Here is a 21,519-nt window from a genome sequence, read left to right on the forward strand (position 1 = left end):
TGCGTGTGCGTGTGCGTGTGTGTGTGTGTGTGTGTGTGTGTGTGTGTGTGTGTGTGTGTGTGTGAGTATGTGTGTGTGTGTATGTGTGTGTTGATGCGCTGTGCTCTTCCCACACCTGGCTGAGTGTGTTTCCAGTCCCCCCCCCCCCCCCCCCCGGTCAGAGATCTTGCTACTGGGTCTCAGGGCCTGCATAAATCCTGTGTGTCGAGGCCTCAGACAGGTCCGTGCAGCGTGCATGAACAATTTGCTCCGTGACATTGGTGAGGAGTACATGCAGATGCTTGGCGCGGAGCCAGAGCTTCAGACCCCCTCGTTGTCCAGAGTGTGTGGGGAGAAGTCAAGAGTTCAGCTCTTTTTGGTTAATTTGTCGTGTCTCTTTACAGTCTTAAACGGAATGACACCGTGCTGCTCTGTGAAGGGGGGGGGGGGGGGGGCGGGGGAAAGGAGGTCAAAATGTGCAGATGTCACGGAGACACAACAATGGAGTCACTGTTAGCGCTCGAAAAACGGAGAGATTTCCTACCATTATGTTAATAGAGGCAGGTTCATACAATGAAAACCATATGGAGCCCGGCTTTCCCCCCTCTCTCCTAGACGCACTACAGCGCTATCGATCGGCATGGGTCGGGCAGATTAAACCGAGCAGCGTTCGGGGGTGTTTTTCTTCGGCACTGTTTGCTTTTCCTCTGTGTGTCCGCCTGGTGAGTGATCTGCCGTTCCGATAACCTGGTAGCGAGGAAGTGAAACTTGACCACAGAAAACGAAGCAACCAGGCCAACTCTCACTGTGTCAACTAAGTACCCTCTGGTTTCAGTTTTTAATAAGGCATAGTGCACTTCACTTTAATTCGCCATAATTGCCCTGAATTACGTGATCGAAAATTGTATTCTCTGCCTAAACTTCTCCAGGGGAACAGAAGTGCATTCATGGTTCTTTTGATACCAGCCCTCTGTCCATAACGCCTGGAAAGCTCTCCAGCCATCTTACAAAACAGCCTCTCAGTACTTTTTCCACTTTCTCCCCCAGATGTTTAATGGCTAGTGGTCAATGGTGGAGAACAGAGTGTTCTGTCAATGTATTTTAAAATCGTCCCCAAAAACCTTGAGTCTGTTTCAATGTCTTTATATAATGGCCTACTCCATTCTTAATGTAGCATGATGCAGCGCAAACGGTGGTTAGGGCTGTCCATCATCACCAGAGCCATGGCGAGCTTTTTTGGAGAGTGAGTGCTGTCACAGGCAAAAATATTATGCCAAGATAGCAGAGGGGATGCGTGTCTGCTCCGAGCTGTTCGTTTAAATGTTGCCTACCTCACAGGAAAATGTTGCAATGTGAAATACAGCCGTTTACTTATCTGTGGAAAATCTTTCTCAGATAGCAGAAAAATATTTGACACTTAGATTGTAGCAGTAACGCGTTCAGTGTTCAAGTCTCGGAAATTAAGCTGAGCAGAAGATTTTGAGCAGATTAGCCAACAGCAGTCCTCTACTACTACGACTAATAGAGGTCAGGCAACTCCTCACCCAGGAGGGTCAATCCTCTTGGCCCCCTCTGGCCATGGAGATGGAATGCTGCTGCTCTAGGTTATGTCTGTGGTTTGAGTCTCCCTATCAGTGGCCAGCATATGAGAACTCGCTCAAGAGTGAACGCTAAATACACACAGGGAAATGGGCTTAATCCAATAGCAATATGTTTCATCATTTCCTTCTTTGAATTGAGGTGTATTTGTGTTGGCAGGCACCTGACAGGTACTATATATCTCACTGTAACAGCTCTGCTTGGTGGTTTGGAGGTAAACCACAAGGGCAGTAGTAAGTGTAGAGATTTCACCACGTCAGCAGCAGTTGGCACTGTTTCATATCAACAGCAGTCCACACACACACACACACACACACACACACACACACACATACACACACACACACAAACACACACACACACACACACACACACAACCACACACACACACACACACACACACACACACACACACGCTGGATGTGCAAGGCAAGCACTCCTCTCATTTGATGCGTTCACATAATAGCCGTTGCCTTCATTATGCATTTATTATTGTGCTGTGCGTAACATTACATCATTAAATAAGTCAATGGCAGAACCATGCTGAGTGCGGAGCACAGTGGAGCATGTCAGATGTTTTGCTTTTTACTCTAAATCCTCTCAGCGCAGCGCTGTGAAAAATATGAGACTTAGCTGTGCCGCTGCTCTGGATTACGTCTTTTCGCCGCCGACCAAACATGCCGAGTCGAAAAGTCTCTGATTAGATGAGTGATCCATCTGATATTAAATATCTGTGGTTTCTAACACATTAAGGAAGTCTGGGAAATGGTATACGAAAAGGAAGCACATTCTCTTGCGATGGCGAGACATTTCTGAGCAACTGAGTTTAAAGCAAAACAACAGAGCACAGAGCCAGTATCCAAGCGTGATGGATGTTCTTTTTGGTTTTTCTTGAAGTGGAGATTAGCCACCAAGGCTTGCAGCTGGGAGGGTGTGTGTGTGTGTGTGAGAGAGAGAGAGTGTGTGTATGTCTGTGTGTGTGTGTGTGTGTGTGTGTGTGTGTGTGTTTGTGTATGTGTGTATGTCTGTGTGTGTGTCTGCGTGTGTGTATGTGTGCGTCTGTGTGTGTGTGTGTGTGTGTGTGTGTGTGTGTCTGTGTGTGTGTGTGTGTGTCTGTGTGTGTGTCTGTGTGTGTGTGTGTGTGTGTGTGTGTGTGTGTGTGTGCATGTCTGTGTGTGTGTGTGTGTGTGTATGTGTGTCTGTGTGTGTGACTTGGAGAGTAAATGAGAAATGAAACGAGAGACAACAAGGCCCGAGAAGAGAACCATAAAAAAAAGGGACGAAATGAGAGGAACAGAAAGAGCGAAATCCGTAACAGAGCGCTGGAGTTGTTGGAGTAGTCAAGTGGAGCGAGGAAGGGAGTGACAGAGAGAGAGAGAGAGTGAGTGGAAGAGAGATGAAAGAGCTGGAAAGTGAGAGGGAAAACAAGAAGAGCCTCAAAGGGAGAGGACTTGGACGCCAGCGCAGCGCAGCGCAAGACAGGACAGGACAGGAGTGATAGAGAGGCCTGCGTGATGACAACGACAGAGAGAGTGAGAGAAACACAGATGGCCGACTCCCGGTCAGACCGTTTGGCCACCGCCCTGTGAACCGTGTGAGGCGTCGTCGTCGTCGGTGACGCTGAGTTAGCATAGCGGCTAAAGGCCCCATCACATTGCACACGGCATGCACTATGAAACCCATTGCTTTCAATGGAGCACGCAAGAACTGGTCTCCTGCTGCACTCAGCATACAGTAGCGTAACGCCGGCGGCATTTTGCCGCTTTGCCACTCTTGTGCGTACCGTGATCAAAGTTGAAATATGTTGAACTTTGACCTCGGCTCACTGTTAAGTGAATGGTCTTTTGCGCGTAGCCCAGCGGTAATCATAGAAATAGGAGCCGTAACCACAACAAAAATCATAGAACGTTACCTCAACACAAGAGCAAGCTAGCGGTGAGCGTATCGAGATGGGAGAAATACGGATTTCAATTAAACCCATGAATAGGACTTTCTGCTTTCAATGATGTAAAATTATGATTTTTACATCATTGAAAGCAGGAAGTCCAACATTGAAATCTGTATTTCTCCCATCTCAAGGCAAACTGAGGGAATGATGCACGACCATTCAAAGACATGACTGGTTTTCTAAAGATACAAAGCTTAATGCTAATCGGTGAAGTGTCCCTTTAATGATGCTGCCCTCTGTGCTCTTCTGAGCTTTATGCAACACACCTAGGAGATAAATCTTTTCCTGTTTCGTCGCTTTTTTCTCTCTCTTCTGTCCCTCTCTAGTCCACTGGGCACGAGGCTCGTTCTAGGCTGCTACTGAGCTGTGGAGATTACAGGGGACTGCATTAGCATCAAGCAGTGAGGTGTTTTAGAGAGTGCAGTTTAATGGAAAGCATTTTTTTTTTTTTTTTCAGAGATTAACGGGAACATTACACAACACACTCGACACGGGCACAACCGGATGTGTACCGTTCACACACTGGCATGAATGGAGCTTCCATGATTTCCGGGCCGGCTGGCGGTATTATCTGGAAAAATAGCCACCTCTCTAGGCAGCATAAAATGCCCAAACACCACTTGACCTTTAGACGGCCTAAAGACTGCCATGTTAATCTGCTCCCCACTCAACGCTACTGTTCTGAGGAGGTGCGCTGATAGACAAAGTAGGCTACCGACATGGAGGCAGCTAGAACTGAATTCAGGTCCAATATAATATACTGTATAGTATCTCCATACCCCCACTGTAGCTATGCTTTTAATTGATTAAACAGCGCTCAGCATTATGTAAACTAATTACTTTGATCAATCTCACGGATCATTCGTTTGAGGAGCTCTTCAGTGGCCACTAATCCTTCTACAGGTCAAGGATTGGAGGGGCTTTTTAAAAAATGAAAAACGCCCTAGAAAAACAAACATTAAAAAAAAACATTCAAAAGATCCAACTGATCTGTTGTTGCATCATGTAGGCCTATTTGGACGTACTAGTGTTATTTTGGAATGTCATCATGGGAATGATGTTAAACTCACCGATGTGTTAAATGATTTGTAATCCATCATAGAATGAGTCCTTGGAATATAAAATACATTTTAAAAAAAAAAATCAAGATTACAGCACAATGTGTCAGTTCCAGCAAAAGCCATTAGGTTTTAGGGTTTTGGGTTTTGATATCCAGTCTTAATGTATTAGGGCATTTTTATCTGTGATAAATCACAATATCGTATATAAAATAGAGATTAAAACACATTATTACGATCACATTGTACTTTCTCGTACATAGAATCATGCAAAAGACAGAGACAGTAAATGCTCGGTCGGGTGAATCCTAATACTGTTAGAGTAAAAGCAGACTGCTGCTTAGCGCTCAGAAAATGCCTTCATGAAAATACCTTCCACATTTTCATTCAAGAGAGGGCATTAGAGAGGATACTGTTCGGACAACGTTGCAACTAGCCGTTCCCTATTATCAAAAATCAGGTCAAAAGCGTCATCCTGAGTAATAGGCTATATTGGCTACAATGCTAAAGAAATAATAACCAGCATGATCAAAAACATTTCACAGTAAAATATGTATTTCTAATAAATGTGTTTTAAGATAAAGCAGGCAATATATTGAAAAAGGGAAATGTGTGTGTTTAACCATTTTTCAGTGTTGCCTGAAATAAGAACAGCAGAGGTGTTGGAGCAACTGATGGACTGATGGGAAACTGCTGTTGATGTGATAGAGCACCGATCTTGGATAAAGCCTGGAGTGACTAACACTATTCCGCTCTTTTCTTTTAACCCAGAAAGCTGAGTCATTATTTCTTTATTTCTGTAGAATAGTCTGACCACACCTACCTGGTCCCAGTGGATAAGGGTATTCCTGAAATCCCAACTTTTATATGTGTCACTTTATTTTCTTATTTTTAAGAAACCCTAACATTTAACATGTCAGTTAAGTTACCACCCTAAAGCACAGAAATAAATGTCTTGCTGTTCTGTGTGTTGTTAAAAAGTCCTCAGGAATAGTTCATTTGATCAGTGTCCGACACAACAACAGCCCTAGAGGCTTGGTCTGCATACAATTCAGTGGAGATATCAGTCAGCATGGGTCACAAGCCCAGTCCCCTCTGGTCAGCCAATCACTCAGCCATTCTGTCAGGCTCCTTGTTATCACTCTCCCCTAGCAATGACAGCTGTGGCCTCAGGCCACTTGAGTTGCCCTGGTAGGCACAGACGTTCACCATCCAGCTCCATGTCAGACAGGGGAAACTGCTGGCTTTGATTACGAATAATAATTTGGTTTTTCTGACAAAGCAAAGCTAGAAAATTAGTGTTCCCGTAATATGCCTAAAATGTTCATAGAAACAACCTACTTTCAAAAGCTTTTCAATTTGCAGAGCTCTGGAATCAGGTCAGAATTTAGTACAATTTAGAACAGAACAATTTAGTCCTTATTTTTGATATCATCTTGTATAATGCTAGCCATCTTTGTCCTGGATTATACTTAACTAAAGTCAGTGCACAATGTGTCTGCAGTGAACCTCTTACTCTAAAGGAAAGCAATGTGCCATGTCCCATTATGCATGCTGCTGTTGGCTTTAACAGGATTTAGCATATCCATGTAGATTAATCACTTTAGCAGGAGATTAGGGTGGCAGCGTCCAGGGCCCCTTTTGTGCTTCCCAACTTGACGAGCAGACCTCACATTCAGATTTGCCACGCTCATGTCTTTGGTGTGTGTGTGTGTGTGTGTGTGTGTGGCCCTGCAAACTGCTCGGCTTTTTGTGTGTGGACCGCTGCGCACGCTCGCTTGCTCTGCTTACAACACACTGCACGACTGCTTCCAGTTAAGTCCTGACATTTGGCGGGGGGAAGGAAGGAAAAAAAAAAGTAACAAAAAATAAATAAATATCGAAGCATCTTGAGTCACAATGGTTGTCTGGGCCCTGAGCCCTGGTTCTGCGCTCCAGATCTCCCAGGCTCCTTCCACCCACCAGCAGGCCAAATCTGGTCCTCGTTTAAACTCATCTCCACCCATTTCGACGACGACGACGACGCACTGGCGGCTAATGGTAGGTATTAAACGTAGCGCGCGCCTGCCAGAGAAGCAGTGGTGATAACTTCCCTGGTTTGTAAACACACTTTATATCCTGACGGTTAAGCAAGTGTGACCAAAACAGGCGAGGTGTCAAGATGCGAGCCGCACTCTTAACTGCCCACAGATCGCTGGCTTCCTGTGTCAGACCGTTCCTGCTCAGGCCGGCACCAGCGCTCCCCCCCACCCCCCCAGTCACACCGCAGCCATTAACTCGGAAGAGTAATGACAGCATATTCAGCAGCAGCAGGCTAATTAAATCTCTCCCCTATTTACTTTTCGAAAGTTCGCACGTCCAAATCCTCCCCTCAATTATCTCCTCAGCTCTTCTCTGGAGCAGGACCTCGGCTGCAATCAAACTTTGCCGAGAGGAGAGCCGTAACAGAATCGGTGGCGGTGCCACGGCCTAATCGTTTCTACACCTCATCCTCTCCGTCCTGTGAGTGCGTAACAGTGTTCACACGTCCTCCCTGTCTCGGCCACTCATGTTATCTCACGGCAGAGTCGACAGTCTTGCTCAACCCCCCATTCCCTTCAGCCAGCTTCTGGGCAGTTGTGTGGTAAGAGGGTTGAGTGGGGGAACAACGTCTGGGAAGGAAACTGTGTTGGCCAGGGCCTTGCTGATGTCGAGGTGCCGCCTTCCCATTGAGAAGCCTTAGGGAGCGCCGTGCACAGTAAGGTCTGAGGTAAGGGTACTGTACTGTAGATGGGTCTTGGGATGCAAACAGAGGGAAGTTTCACTGTCCTCTCTATCAAAATAAAAGTCTTCTCCCCGCCTTGCCAAAACACATGCTCCCCAGACTATGACCAAGACTTAAAGCATAGAGGGAGGTTTAGCAGATGTTCTCCCAAATACTAAATGTTTTCAATCTTTTCTTGAGAGAAATTATCTCCATGGAGTGACTTGGAACAGACTCTGGAAAATAATGCACTATACATTTGACTTGCTGCTCTGCGGCAAGGGAATGGCCATCTATAATACAACTCTTTTGGCATGACAGTTAGCTTAAAGGTTTCTGGACAAAAAGAGTCACTGGATTGAAGCTTGTTATGGGAAAGGTTTTGATTATTGCCTTCCAGTCTGGTAGTTTAGCTGGACTGGATGTGTCAGAGGCGAGCTGAGTGTGTGTAAGTACAGAGAGAACTTTATCCATAGAAGCTGTATTAGAGGGATGGTGGTAGTGTGGTGGTAGCGTAGTGGTTCAGGAGTTGGACCACCATGCAGTGGCCTAAAAAAAAAAAGTTGTGGATTTAATTCCCGGCTTCACTCGTTATGCCTCTTGAGCGAGACACTTAAGCCTGAGTCCCTTAGGGGACATTGGCCCTTGTGAGATAACTGACATATGTAAGTTGCTTTGGATAAAAGCATCTGCTAAATGAACAAATGTAAATTAGAGCACAAACTATGCTTGTGACCTTCGACTCCTTTGATGTTAGCTGACTGTTGCATTTTTCCGCCGCTTACCTTAAGTGCACTGCTGTTCTGCTCCCATATGGTCGCTCCACCTCAGACTGCATCTCTTCCTCATTAGCCGAACGAGAGATCGATTGATGCCAGGCCAAGTCTACATTATAGGCGGGTTTCATAACCCACACAAACAACCTACAGAGGTGAACGGCACAACTTTTGCCACAAGTTAAACATCAGGCGGATACTTCGGCAGTCTCTACAGTACCTCTAAGAAATTGAAGGACTACAATAACTCCATGATCAGGCCAAGTACTTGTCCAGCGAGGTCCAACTTCTTACGGCATTTTGTGGTCTGGGTAATACATCATATTTTCTTGGACAGATGGCTCAAAGATGTGATGGGTATCGACTCTAAGTACTCAACGCAGCCTTTTGGGCTCATGACTAAGTACACGCATTACGCTCCAGAGTGATTACGCGTTAGGTTACAAATAAATGGCTTTTTAGTTTATAACAATGCATCTCTTTTTGAGGTCGGTTTTTCACGTTTCAGACACATGAGATGTACTGAATTATTACAGCTCTTCGGAGTGCTGCAGAAAACGTTCCCAACGTTCAGAGGTCTACAGTATGTGCCGAGGTCCTGTTCACCCTGTCAGGACTTACATTATCAATACATCATCCCTTACATAGCTAATATTTACAAGGAAGCTATTATCTATTAGAGCATATTAGATATTTGGTGACTTTTTCACACAAACCTGTGTAGATAGACAGACAGACAGACAGACACATAGATAGTAGATAGATATTTTCTTCATCCCGGGCCTCCAGTATAGTGAGTGCATGTTGGTGAAAAGACATCCTCATCTCATGCCTGAACTTTCATGTTTACATTGTAGTGTAAAGTATGTGTGTGGTGTCTTAAGCTGCTGGGACCTTGAATTTCCCCTTGGGCATCAATAAAGTATCTATCTATCTATATATCTACAGTATCTACAGTATCATGTGCGACCGGAGTGTGGGACTGTGTTTTGCACAAGCCCACTATACACAGCTGAGCAGAGTGCCGTTCTCAGTTCACTTCAGCTCATAAGATTGGGTAAAGGAACAACACCCGGTGTCCAGTGGCCTGCCCCAGAGTCCCATGCATCAGTTTGCACCACCACGCCTTATCTTCTGAGCAAGCTCTGTAGACATCGTCAAGTGCTTCTCTCTCTCTCTCTCTCTCTCTCTGTCCAGAATCTTCCGCCTTTTATTCCCTAAAATCCCCTTGTCCGCCACCACATCTGACGGAGAGAGAGAGAGAGAGAGAGAGAGAGAGAGTGGAAGAGGAGGAGGAGGATTGGAACAGAGTGCTTATTGTTGTACGGGGGTGCATGTGTTGCTGCCGGCTGACCGCTGCTTCTTCAGACGAGGCTTCTGTTGTGTGCTGTGCTGTGCTGTGCTGTGCAGGAACAGGATTACTCACCCAGTGGGAAGTGCACACTCATCTCCGACGGCTAATGGCACAGACGCCTGCCTGCCCTGTCCAGATTAGAGGAGCAGAGTGCAGTGCAGCGCAGCACAGCTGTGGGAGATGGACATTATGTAAGGCAGCCGGCCAACAAAACAGAGCGCTTTTTCATCTTTCTTGGACTATCCGAGAATTAGAGAATGGCCTTGTTTGAGAGCATGAGCAGGCTAGTTTTGTGACTTTGTAGAAGAGCATGTGGTAGGAGTTATTTAAGGGCAAAAAATAACTGGTCACTGGCTTCCCGGAGCCTCTTGTTAGACCACAGTGGGCAACGCTTGTAGTCACTTCTTGTGCGATGAGCCATTTTGGCATTAGCAGTAGCCTGTGTTCCATTGTGGTATCATTAGATCCATACTGTGGCACATGCAGCTAAAGCTTTTAATCCCGAGTTTTAAAGTAATGCCTTTTTATTAACACTGGCATCCCCTACAGTGCCAGAGTAACCGAGAAATGCAGTGGCCTGTTGAAACCAGCCACGGGACACTAGACTAGGTCCTTCTTTTTTTTATTCCACATTTTTTTTTCCCCCGACAGCAGAGCAGTGCGAGTTGTTATGGTGTGTTGGCACGCTCATCCGGGCACAGCGCTCAGCTGAGTGGCCTTGCCTGATGTCAACACGCCGCCGCGGCGGGTCCGGGGGGGTGAGGGGCAGTGGGGGGGGCACATTTTAAGGGCTGCAGGTGCGGTGCGAGGGGATGCCAGGTCCATTGCCTGTGAGCCTCGTTGGCCCTGGCATCGTGGCTGGCATTGTTCTGTTTGACATTGTGCGCGCGGTCCGTCGGGGAAACAGCTGCTGTGCATGACGGACTTCCCAGACGTGCTGGGTGGCAGTGGGGCTTACCCCTGTCAGGACGCGCTGGTGGAGGCCAACTTTGATCAGCTTGGCCCTCGATCGTCTACGTCCAGGCCTGTGTCTTCTTCCACGGCAGCTTTCAACTCCCCGCTACTGCTATCTTGCAAAACTAATGAAAAACAGTCATCCTTTTGGCAGCGTTCGAAACACGTGCGTCCTCCCCAATCAGCGAAGAAAGGTAGCGCTCTGCACCACAAAATAAGCACTGTGATTTTTCCTGGCAGGCCCCAAGGTATGGTTTCCTCTGTGATGGAGTAACTAACACACAGGCTGTGGTAACTATGCCAAGGGCTGGAGTGACCAGGCAGGGACGACCGGTGCTCTTGCACCCTGCAATCAAACTCCGACTCAGTGACAAACCACTGCTCCTTTGGCTTAATCACCCACAGTACTCTGGAAAAGAAAGCTGGCCTGAGGTCCTCTGCAGTGTGTGTGTGTGTGTGTGTGTGTGTGTGTGTGTGTGTGTGTGTGTGTGTGTGTGTGTGTGTGTGTGTGTGTGTGTGTACAGTATATTTGAATATGAATGTATGAAAGAATTAATGCAACGTATGTAATGCTTTTACAGTAATTAATCACTTTTAGTGCCGTAGAAAATATAGGGCACAGATACACGTGCACATGTGTGTGCCATAAATGTTCTATATCATTAAAAATAATTAAAATAAAAGCATTACACATGTTGCATTCATTTAGGCTACAGGATAAACAACTCATAAATGCTTATTTAGATTATGTGTTCAGTTTAAATGTACATTCATGCAAACATAATATAATATGCTTTATTATTACTGACAAGTGCATATTTCACTTATATATGCACTTGTAATAATAATTATCTGGGAAATATAGTAATGAGAGCACTTTGTCATGCTTCTTTGAACACATGTTTGTTAGCTTATGTTTACTTGAATAGCGTAATGGCAAAAGTTAATTGGTAACAGTGGTGGTAGTAGTAGTATTGTTGTTGATTTTTCTACTCCATAGCAAGGATAAATTCACATTTAGTTTTAATTTGGAATTATTTGTATTCTTATACAAAACAAAAGGAACACTTGCTGATGTGCCATACTCGTCTGCACATTAACTAAGAGGCCTCTGGTAGCTATCTGTTAGAGGAAGTGAGTCAGTACGGACTCCAGTCACATCCTGGCACGGCGTACAGGAGCCCACATGGGCCCACTCTCTCTCTCTCCCTCTCTCTCTCTCTCTCTCTCTCTCTCTCTCTCTCTCTCTTTCTCTCCCTCTCTCTTTCCCTCCCTCCTTCCCTCTCTCTCTCTCTCTTTCTCCCACTCTCTCTCTACCTCCCCCCCTCACTCTCTCCCTCCCTCCCCCCTCTCCCTCTCTCTCTCTCTCTCTCTCTCTCTCTCTCCCACTCTCTTCTCTCTCCCTCTCTCTCTCTCTCCTCCCTCCGGATGTTTACCGCTCTTCACTTGCTTTCCAGTGGCCTGTTGGCTTGTTAGCTTGTTAGCTTAGCTGTGTGCACATGGAACAGGGCCCAGTGCCCAGAGCTACCTTATTGCTACTGGATAGAGCCTTGACCCTTGACCCCAGAGCCTTGACCCTTGACCTCAACCATGCCTGGAGATAACCCTGGAAAATCCCACCTCACCAGACCGTGGAGTGACTGGATTGCTTGAGTGAGAGGATTGCTTAATTTCGTGGGAATACTTGAGTTGTCTTCTTGTCGCATTTCCAAGGGATACCGCAAAACAAGCCTGATCATCATCATCATTATCATCATCATCAGCATGACATGCTCACAAGTGTTTGGTTTGAAAGACAATGGAATTTGTCCACCCTCTGGGGGAATTCTGATGACTCTGATACACAGAAGCAGGATTAAACTTGTTTTGGATGATGAGGTTATACTGTGGAAATGCTCACTTCACAAAGATGAGCACACAAAAGATGAAATCACCATCTAAATTAGAGTTAAATGCATTTGTCATTTCATTTGTTTGTAGTCATGTGTTCTGACAGTAGTTGAATGCTTTTTAGCTTGCTGAACTGAAAACCTGAAAAAAAAACGCTCACAAAAGAAAAAAAACAACTATGAATAAAAGTCAAACCTCACACAAGGATCTCACACAAAGCAAGCAGCGAGCGAGCAAGCGAGCAGGCAGACTCATGCAGACTTGTCTTGAGGTTACGAGCACAGGGAAACATACTGCCCTACAAACGTCGCCGCTCCGCTAAAAACGTTGGCGGAGACAAAGCGCTCCCTCTGTGCCGATGCGAGCGGAGTGTGTGTCAGCGCGCTCGCCCGCCCGCCCGCCCGCCCGCTCGCTCTCTCCCCGGCCCACCACGTGCTCCTCTGACACTATAGCCCGGGGAAGTGGGGAACAGCCGAGTGAGTCATTGTGGCTGAGCTGATTTAAGCAGATGTTCTTCAGGCCCTTCCCATGCGCTAGCCTAAAACTCCGGGCTAATGTTCCTTCCAAGTACACACTCACAGCCAGGCCAGGCCAGGTTCCGCTGCTGTGCTGTGCTGTGCTGTGCTCTGCTCTGCATGCTTCCAGGCTTGGGTAATCTCAGGGAGAGAGAGAGAGGGGGGGGGGGGGGGGGGGGCATTACTCAGACATAGCGGGGCCAAGGACAGTTCAGCATGTTTCTTTTCATCGCGTCGTCTTCTTTCAGCTTCCCTTCTATGGCTCTGCTCTGAAATAATGATTTTATGGTATACGCAGCACAGCAAAATAAATGTGTCCCAGACAGTGTATGGCTTCATTGTAGCTTTTGTGTCGCTTTTATATTGAAAAAAATGTACCACTTTATAAGGTTAGTTATCAATAAACACATCAAATGTGGGCACAGACACCAGCAGTGATCAGCTGAAAATGTTTTTGTTGTATACATGAATCAACCTGACTCAACCAGGCGCTACGTTGTTTTCTTTGGCCAAGAGAGGGTTAGATCTGCTGGCCCTGAGCTGTGGATGGGGATTGATCATCTCTCTCTCTCTCTCTCTCTCTCTCTCTCTCTCTCTCTCTCTCTCTCTCTCTCTCTCTCTCCTGTCCCTAGTTCCCAGAGTGTGGATTCTTTGGAATGTATGACAAGATCCTTCTCTTTCGGCACGACCTGAATTCCGACAACATCCTCCAGAGACTCACTTCAGCTGAAGACATCCATGAAGGGGATCTCATAGAGGTCGTGCTCTCTGGTGAGTAGGAATGGCTCTCAATTGATCTAGCTTGAATTCAGCTAAACCTGAAAAGAGGATACGTGCAGATTGTGCAGCTGTGGTGCAAGTTCAATGGGAAGTCTCATGATGTCACACAAGCTTACACACAATCAATATTAAGTGTCCGTGTGTCCTGAATGATTACGAATTCAAGAACGGCAAAAGTCCCGCAAGCGTTAACCGGCTGATTAGTTTTTTTCTGGAAACCTGATCCAATCAGAACCAAATCAGCTCCTGCATGTCCTATCATACCTAAACATTAGTATAGAGTTCGATTTTTCTTTTTTTTTTTTTAAGTATATTTTTTGGGCTTTTATGCCTTTAATGATAGGATAGTGAAGAGAGACAGGAAGTGAATGGGAGAGAGCGTTGGGGTGGGATCCGGAAAGGACCACGGGGCGGGAATCTAACCCGGGTTGCCGGCGTGCGGTGCAGGTGCCCCAGCCAGTCGCGCCACTGCCGGGGCCTAGAGTTCGATTTTCAACGAGCCACTGTAATTTTTATTTTTTTTTTAAAGTCCTGCGATTGTGCTTGTAGGACTAACAACAAAACCAGTTAGCGGAGCATGGAGACTCAGTCTCGGCTCTTCCCCACGGTGGCTCTTACAGTTGGCCTCAGCGTTTACAGGTGCTCTGTGGTCTTGGCTGGTTCCTGTCACGAATGGCTTTGTGTATCCTGCTTGGTGTGCAGTCTAGCAGATGTGGCTGTAACGGGCGTGGGTTTCCTCTCGTGGCGGCCGCTCCACTGGGGAGCACTTCGCCACACCTGCCGCACACATCCTCCCCGCGGCGGGGGGCCACGCTGGCGCACGGGCTCCTGGCAGGGGGGCGCCGGAGCGCGTTGGCGCCCATAGCAACCGATTTCAAGGTTGGTCGTGTTGCTTTGTTTGCAGTTGGTAGGGCCTAACAGAGATTGCTACTGCTGAGGGCTGAGCTGATTCCAGATCAGCAGTTTTGGAGAGAGGAAGGGTTTGTGTGTGTGGTGAGGTTGTATCCCCAGACACAAAAAACAAGAGTTATTGCATTGGTTTCATGAGCACTTTATATCCTAATGTAATTTATTTGCTGTGAGTGAATGTTTGGCTCTGAGGGGATCTCACAGGAGTTCATTCAGATGGTTAAATATGAGAGAAGATTGAGAAAGGCTTAAGTATTTAGGACCGCAAAGATCCGGTGGAATATACAGTATACTGTATACTGTATATTTGCCACCTTGCACACACACCCACACACACAAGCTTAAAGACTTTGTGGCTCGCTGGCTAGGCCCACTTCTTCAGTTCAGACCACTGAGTTCTTTATTCCTTAGGTCGTTCTCTTGACTCCTCTCGACTCCTCTCGACAAAACATTTATATTCGACCCGAATGCCTCTGACTGAGAAACGCAGAAGAAGACTACTGCTTTGCCTTGGCAGCAGGCTCAAAGGCCAGAGCTTGTTTGTGCTGCTTGAAGTGACGGTAGCGGATTTCGGGGGAGTGCAGACATAAACCGCGATGTGAGCAGCATCACTTGAAAGGCGTTGGTCCACAGGGAGGATGTCCTTGGGGAAGACAGGCCGTGTGTGATGCCATGAGTCAAGATCAACACTATCACATCTCAAAAGGAAAGTCAGCTATGCAGATGAACTCACATTTTTATTATTCATGTGATTTATGTATTATTTATACGATGTATAATGCAATTTAATATGCCCCATTTATTATTTCATAGCCCAAATGTAGTTTTGGAGCTGTGTAACTAAGCAAATTGAGTTTAGCAATGTGCCTGATGCTATCTTTTTTGGGGCAGGGAAATACACTGAGTGAGTTATACTGATTAGGCCCGTAAATTACCAGTGAAGGTATGATTAACCTCTTCAGTGGAGCTACATGATGACATTTCTTATGATGTCCCAACTGTTTTATGTCCTCACTTTGAGTTGAACGTTCTTTTTAACGAGCGGTGATATAGCCGAAGCTTTGATTTGTTTATGAATGTGTCGGGGCCCATCGTGAATGCCCCTTTTATGTGTTGGAGGCAGAATGTTCTGGGCTGTTCCCTGGCATGTAACTCGCTGGTATTCAAAGTGCTCCACTTCACTCCTTTGAAGTGTTGAGAAGGGAGAAAAGAAAGAAGAGATTCTAAGGAAGAGAGAGAGAGAGAACTCTTCTATTCAATTTCAAATGTTTGTTACTGGCAGTTGTTAGGGATAGTTCTGGACATTTTGTTCCTGAAATTGATTGGTCACTGTCTCGGTAGCATACAAAAGGCCACATTAAAAGATGTACCCTTGTACACTGCCCTGCCCCCCTCACAAGTCACAGATGTACTGTATGGAGAGTCAAACAGTATTTTACTCTGCACCATAATGTTCTGGGAATGAGCCTGTCCATAACATTTCAATGGAGCGTGTCAGTGTTTTCTGACTTTGCTATACATTGTTGTAGATAGTTTCTTATATTGATGATGAATAGATGAAGACATGTTTTATTCAAAGCACACGACAGCAAAAATTATATAATCCTTCAATATGCTGTATTTAGCAGCTGCAGCTCTCTAGCAGTTTGTAATAGGTGCTTAGGTAAGATATTTTAGCTACATCAGTTTTATGATCTTGTTTTTTCCCCAAACCAAATCTTCAGGAACTTCAATTTCTGGGAGTCAGGAAATTCAGTCCAATTAAGCAGCAGGATAATGATGTTCCAATTTAGCAGCATCGATAATTGTGCACGCCTGCCTTCATTACCTGCGCAGATCTCCCCATTAGATAACGTCACCCGTACGACTCCACAGAATCAACAGGCTAAGGATTGACATGGCAGGGAAAAAGACTTGCCAGCCCACAAGGTGACTGCCACAGCCAGAAGCCGGAGCGGTGCTGGTTTTAGCTGGCAGAGACTTGAATCACATCTCTCCCCTTTCATAAAGGACCAGAGCCAAACCCTGTTGGCTCAGGTTTCCCTCGGCCCAATTATGGGCGGAATCTGATTCATTCATCTGATTCATAGCCTCATCAGAGACAATAAAAACACAAGACTCCCTCATAGACTGCGTGGCTGGCAATTTAATGTAAGCTAAAAGGCGCTTGGAACAGTATCTAGCTGAAAGCTGAAACGCAGCCATAGAGGTGGACACTGAGCATATTTGCCCAGAGTGAAATGAGCCTCATATCCTTTGGGGATGAATAGCCCCGTGTTGAGACTTATCAGGACCAAATATCAGGCTCAACAGGCACATTGAGACCTGTCTTAGAAAGCCATGAATTGCAGTCCAATAATATCTAACTGCTGAATTTAATTGGATCCACTTTGACTTTTAAAAAAAAAAAAAAAGAATATTTGATGGGGTGAGGTCCTCCAGAAGCAGACATTACTGTAGGTCAATTTGACATTGTAGGTCAAATGAAGGTCCATCTGTCCATTTCCTTTCAGACTAATGGACTGCATTCTTGGACCCGCTGCAAGGGAATTCACAGAAGTGTCTCTTCTCTTCAGTCTCTCTCTCTCTCTTTCTCTCTTTCTCTCTCTCTCTCTCTCTCTCTCATTCTCACTCTCTACTCTCTAGCTCACAATCTCCATCTCTCAAGGAATAATTTCTCTTCCAGGTTCCTGGAAATGTTGAGCGAGCATTAGGTAACGTTACGGCCTAAGCTGGTATCACTTTTCCCTTCTTGTCCGCTCATGACTTCTCCCTGATGAGTAACAGTGATGGGCCTGGCCTGAGTGGCTCTGCCATCATTTCCACTGGATCTGGAGACAAAAGCGCCAAATCTGCATTTCTGGCGGACCCCGGTGCGTAGACCTGGCCTGTGCTGTGAGTCAGGGCGGTGAGTCAGCGACTGACTCGGACGATTGAATAACAAGAGCAGTGTGTTACAGAGGGGCTTGGCCTCCCGCTCGCTCGCTCGCACGCTCGCTCGATCTCGTAAAAAGCAGCGACGGCGGTCGGGACACCTTCGGTTGTAAATGAACTCGGAGCGGAGGATGGATGACAGGCGACACCGGCCGTCTGTGGCCGACGTCGCCTCAGCAGCGCCTCCCACTGATCACTCCCGCTCACTGCAGCCACATCCACTGCAGCCACTTGGTGTTTGCAACTGCTCTTGTGCAAATGTCAATTGACAGAGCAAGCCATAGCATTGCTGGCCGTGTTGCCAGCGCAGAGTGTAAACATACTTAGAATCTATTTGAAATGTTGACCTCAAAGAGACTTGCTAACATGAATAATGTGGTGTCTGTTTAGATTGTCCCCTCCGGGCTACCGTCTATGGATGTTTGTCCACATGCGACACATGTTATGGTCAAAAATCATGTGGTTCTGTGCAGCCTGACCAATGTTATTTAAAAGTTCTGTTAAATCAAAATGTCATTTCTTCTCTTTTTTTCTATTTCTTCTTCTTCTTCTTCTGTGTGCTCTATGTCCTTGTTTGTCCTTGGGTTTGGTTGGTGGTCTTGTGTTTGATTTTCCCTTTAGTTTGAGTTTCAGTGTTGTAAGTTATGTCTGACTTACAGCTCAAGCCACAGTGGAGGACTTCCAAATCCGCCCCCATGCCCTCTACGTTCACTCCTACAAAGCGCCCGCCTTCTGCGACTACTGTGGGGAGATGCTGTGGGGCCTGGTCCGACAAGGCCTGAAATGTGAAGGTACGGTCTGACGCTATTGCGCACACATGCACACACACCACACACACACACACACACACACACACACAGACACACACACACACACACACACACACACACACACACACACACACACGCACGCACACACACACACACACACACACACACACACACACACACACGTACGCTTACAAACATGCATGCATTCATTCATGAATTGTATGTTGCAAGTTTGCAGACTTTGACATACTATCAAAGATTAGTCCATTTCACCAGGCCATTGCGTGCAAGATCCATAATTGTAGTGTACCGTGCTCAGAAGACCTTTTGTGCCAAATAGCAGGATTTGGCTCTCGGTTGCATCTTGTCTGAAAGATGAATATGCTTTGGTCGACTTAGTTATTAGACATTAACAAATCTCTCTGATGAAAGGAAATATTGCAGGCTAGTGGAAGTACTCTTGGAAAAACAACAAAGCAACAAATCTATCTTATCGGTGACAGCATCAAATAAATGACCAAATACATGAAATAGCTATTTCTCTCCCTATTTCCTTGTTTACTCATAGAGTGAGGGAGGTGTAAACAGAATGGCATTACCTTAAAAGAGCACCTCCGCTCAGACACAGACATGGAGACGAAAAAAAGATGTTTTGAGTTCATGGCTCTTGATCATGTGACAAATATCAACACCCACACACTCAGGACTCATACTTTCCCCCAGCTCTGTGACACATCATGCTTGGACACGGGCCTGCGCAGACACACAGTATGCACGCTGTATGCACCGTTGCACAACGCCCCAACACACACACACACACACACACACACACACACACACACACACACACACACACACACACGCACACACACAGGGTGTTCAGGCAAAGGACACAGGCCTGCGCAGACACACAGTATGCACGCTGTATGCACCGTTGCACAACGCCCCAACACACACACACACACACACACACACACACGCACACACACACACAGGGTGTTCAGGCAAAGGACACAGGCCTGCGCAGACACACAGTATGCACACTGTATGCACCGTTGCACAACGCCCCAGCACACACACACACACATGCACACACACACACACGCACACACACAGGGTGTTCAGGCAAAGGACACAGGCCTGCGCAGACACACAGTATGCATGCTGTATGCACCGTTGCACAACGCCCCAACACACACACACACACACACACACACATACACACACACACGCACACACACAGGGTGTTCAGGCAAAGGACGCGGGCCTGCGCAGACACACAGTATGCACACTGTATGCACCATTGCACAGCGCCCCAGCACACACACACACACATGCACACACACACACACGCACACACACAGGGTGTTCAGGCAAAGGACGCGGGCCTGCGCAGACACACAGTATGCACACTGTATGCACCATTGCACAGCACCTCAGCAGGGTCTGTCAGGACTGATGTTGTTGTGTGTGAGAGACGCAAGGCCACGGTGGCAAGTGTTTACCAGACCCAGGCACGGAACTCCACGGGCCGCCTCTCCACGGGCCAGGAGGAGGGGGGGGGGGGAGTGTGTGTGTGTGGGGGGGGGGTTTAGGCGAAGGGTGGGCTTTAGTGTGCAGCAGGATGTCTGTCTCCATGTCCTTGTGGACTTCCTCCTGTGCAGAGGAGCCCGGCTTTGAAGGCCAAATCTGAGGCTTTTCGAGCGGAGCCCGGGGTGCTTACATGCCAGCCGTTGGACCAGCGCTTTAAAGGGAGGGCACTCTGCCACCACAGGCTCCCGCTCTCAGCCCACACACACACACACACACACACACATACTGTACACACACACACACGCACGCGCACACACACACACACACACACACACATGTATACACACACACACACGCACACACACGCACATACACACACACGCACATACACATACACACACACGCACACACACACACACACACACACACACACACACACACAGGGAGGTGACCGGGCTTTCATGTGAGAGGAATGTGCATGACCCTAAGTCAAGTCTCCAGGTAGCGTATGGGGAGACTGAGGAGTAGATTATTGACTGTAAGTTGTCCTGAAGGACAGGCCCCGTAAGTCCATTAACAGCTGTATCCCAGAGAAGATGGCAGACTGTATTTCTATCGTGGGTTGAAAGAACAGGGATCTCAGGCGCAGATCGCTTTTCTTCCTGGACAAGTTGGGGGTTTTTTTAGGAGGAGGGGGGGTTGGCCACTCAGAAGGTATCCAGATTGCGATTTCCATATGTTTGGCCAAATGCTACTCTTATATTTCTGCAGAGCCCTCTGGTGGCCATGAAGGATATTGACACCAATACAAAGTGTGTACATGAACAAGCATCGACTAGATTTTCTCAACGATTGTTGAGACAGTGTTGAGACATGCATGACCATCACGTTACCAGAAGGATATTGACACCTCAGTTTGATTGACTAGATGTTCACAATGTTAAGAGCAGTGTTCAGGCATGCATGCATGTCATGTTCTTTCTTTTAATTGTTGTCTCTTTTTTTCTGTCCTCAGGTTGTGGTTTGAACTACCACAAGCGATGTGCTTTTAAAATCCCAAACAACTGCAGCGGGGTGAGGAAGCGGCGACTGTCCAACGTGTCCCTGCCCGGTCCGTCCCTGTCCATCCCGCGCCCCCCCTCCGTAGAGCACACCGCCATCGTCCAAGAGGAGGTAAGCCGCAGGTGGCTCCAGGTCATATATGGGGTGCCTCTCAAGTGGGCTTTTACACACCCTCCCTTCCTTCCTCGATCCTCGTCCTCACTGATCTAGATAAAGAATGATGGGGCGGCAACAATGGGATAGTCTATCCAGTCTTAGTTATAGATCAGTGGGAACGCCCCTCGAGGAACGAGCATCGAGGATCGAGGAGAGATGTTGAGAGGCACCCATAGAATAGTAGCCATGGTGTGAGACTACTACTGCACACTTGCATGTGTTTCAGTGCAAGACGCTCAAGACGGCGTAGGCCGAAACGCGTCCGTCTGGTGACGTGTTCTCAATTGAATTAAACGAGATATATCTCGAGAGTACGTTTCCTTTTTTGTTTTACTCAGTGCACGATACGATAGCATTACGTGAGTGTGTGTCAGCAACGTTAAGGTCGGAGGAGGAGGAGGAGGCCTCGGTGTTGCAACACGGGCGCTGGCAAGTCAAGTCACGGCACACACTCACACACACACACACACACACACACACACACACACACACACACACACGCACACACACACACACACACACATACCCGTCTTGCTGACGATGAGTCGAGCAGCGCATC

The 21,519-nt window shown here is 47.0% G+C and overlaps 1 protein-coding gene across 3 annotated transcripts in view; it reads left to right on the top strand.

The window, feature by feature from the left end:
• prkd3 (protein kinase D3) overlaps window positions 1-21,519 on the top strand; it is a 54,724-nt gene that overhangs the window by 15,332 nt on the left and 17,873 nt on the right. For all 3 annotated transcript variants that reach the window (XM_062523189.1, XM_062523186.1, XM_062523190.1), the window contains exons 3-5: window positions 13,449-13,587; window positions 18,099-18,230; window positions 20,758-20,915. In XM_062523189.1, coding sequence (XP_062379173.1) covers window positions 13,449-13,587; window positions 18,099-18,230; window positions 20,758-20,915 — 429 coding nt within the window. The remainder of the gene's footprint in view (window positions 1-13,448; window positions 13,588-18,098; window positions 18,231-20,757; window positions 20,916-21,519) is intronic.

The sequence above is a fragment of the Sardina pilchardus genome, chromosome 20 (assembly GCF_963854185.1).
Source record: "Sardina pilchardus chromosome 20, fSarPil1.1, whole genome shotgun sequence".
In the NCBI taxonomy this organism is placed as follows: Eukaryota; Metazoa; Chordata; class Actinopteri; order Clupeiformes; family Clupeidae; genus Sardina; species Sardina pilchardus.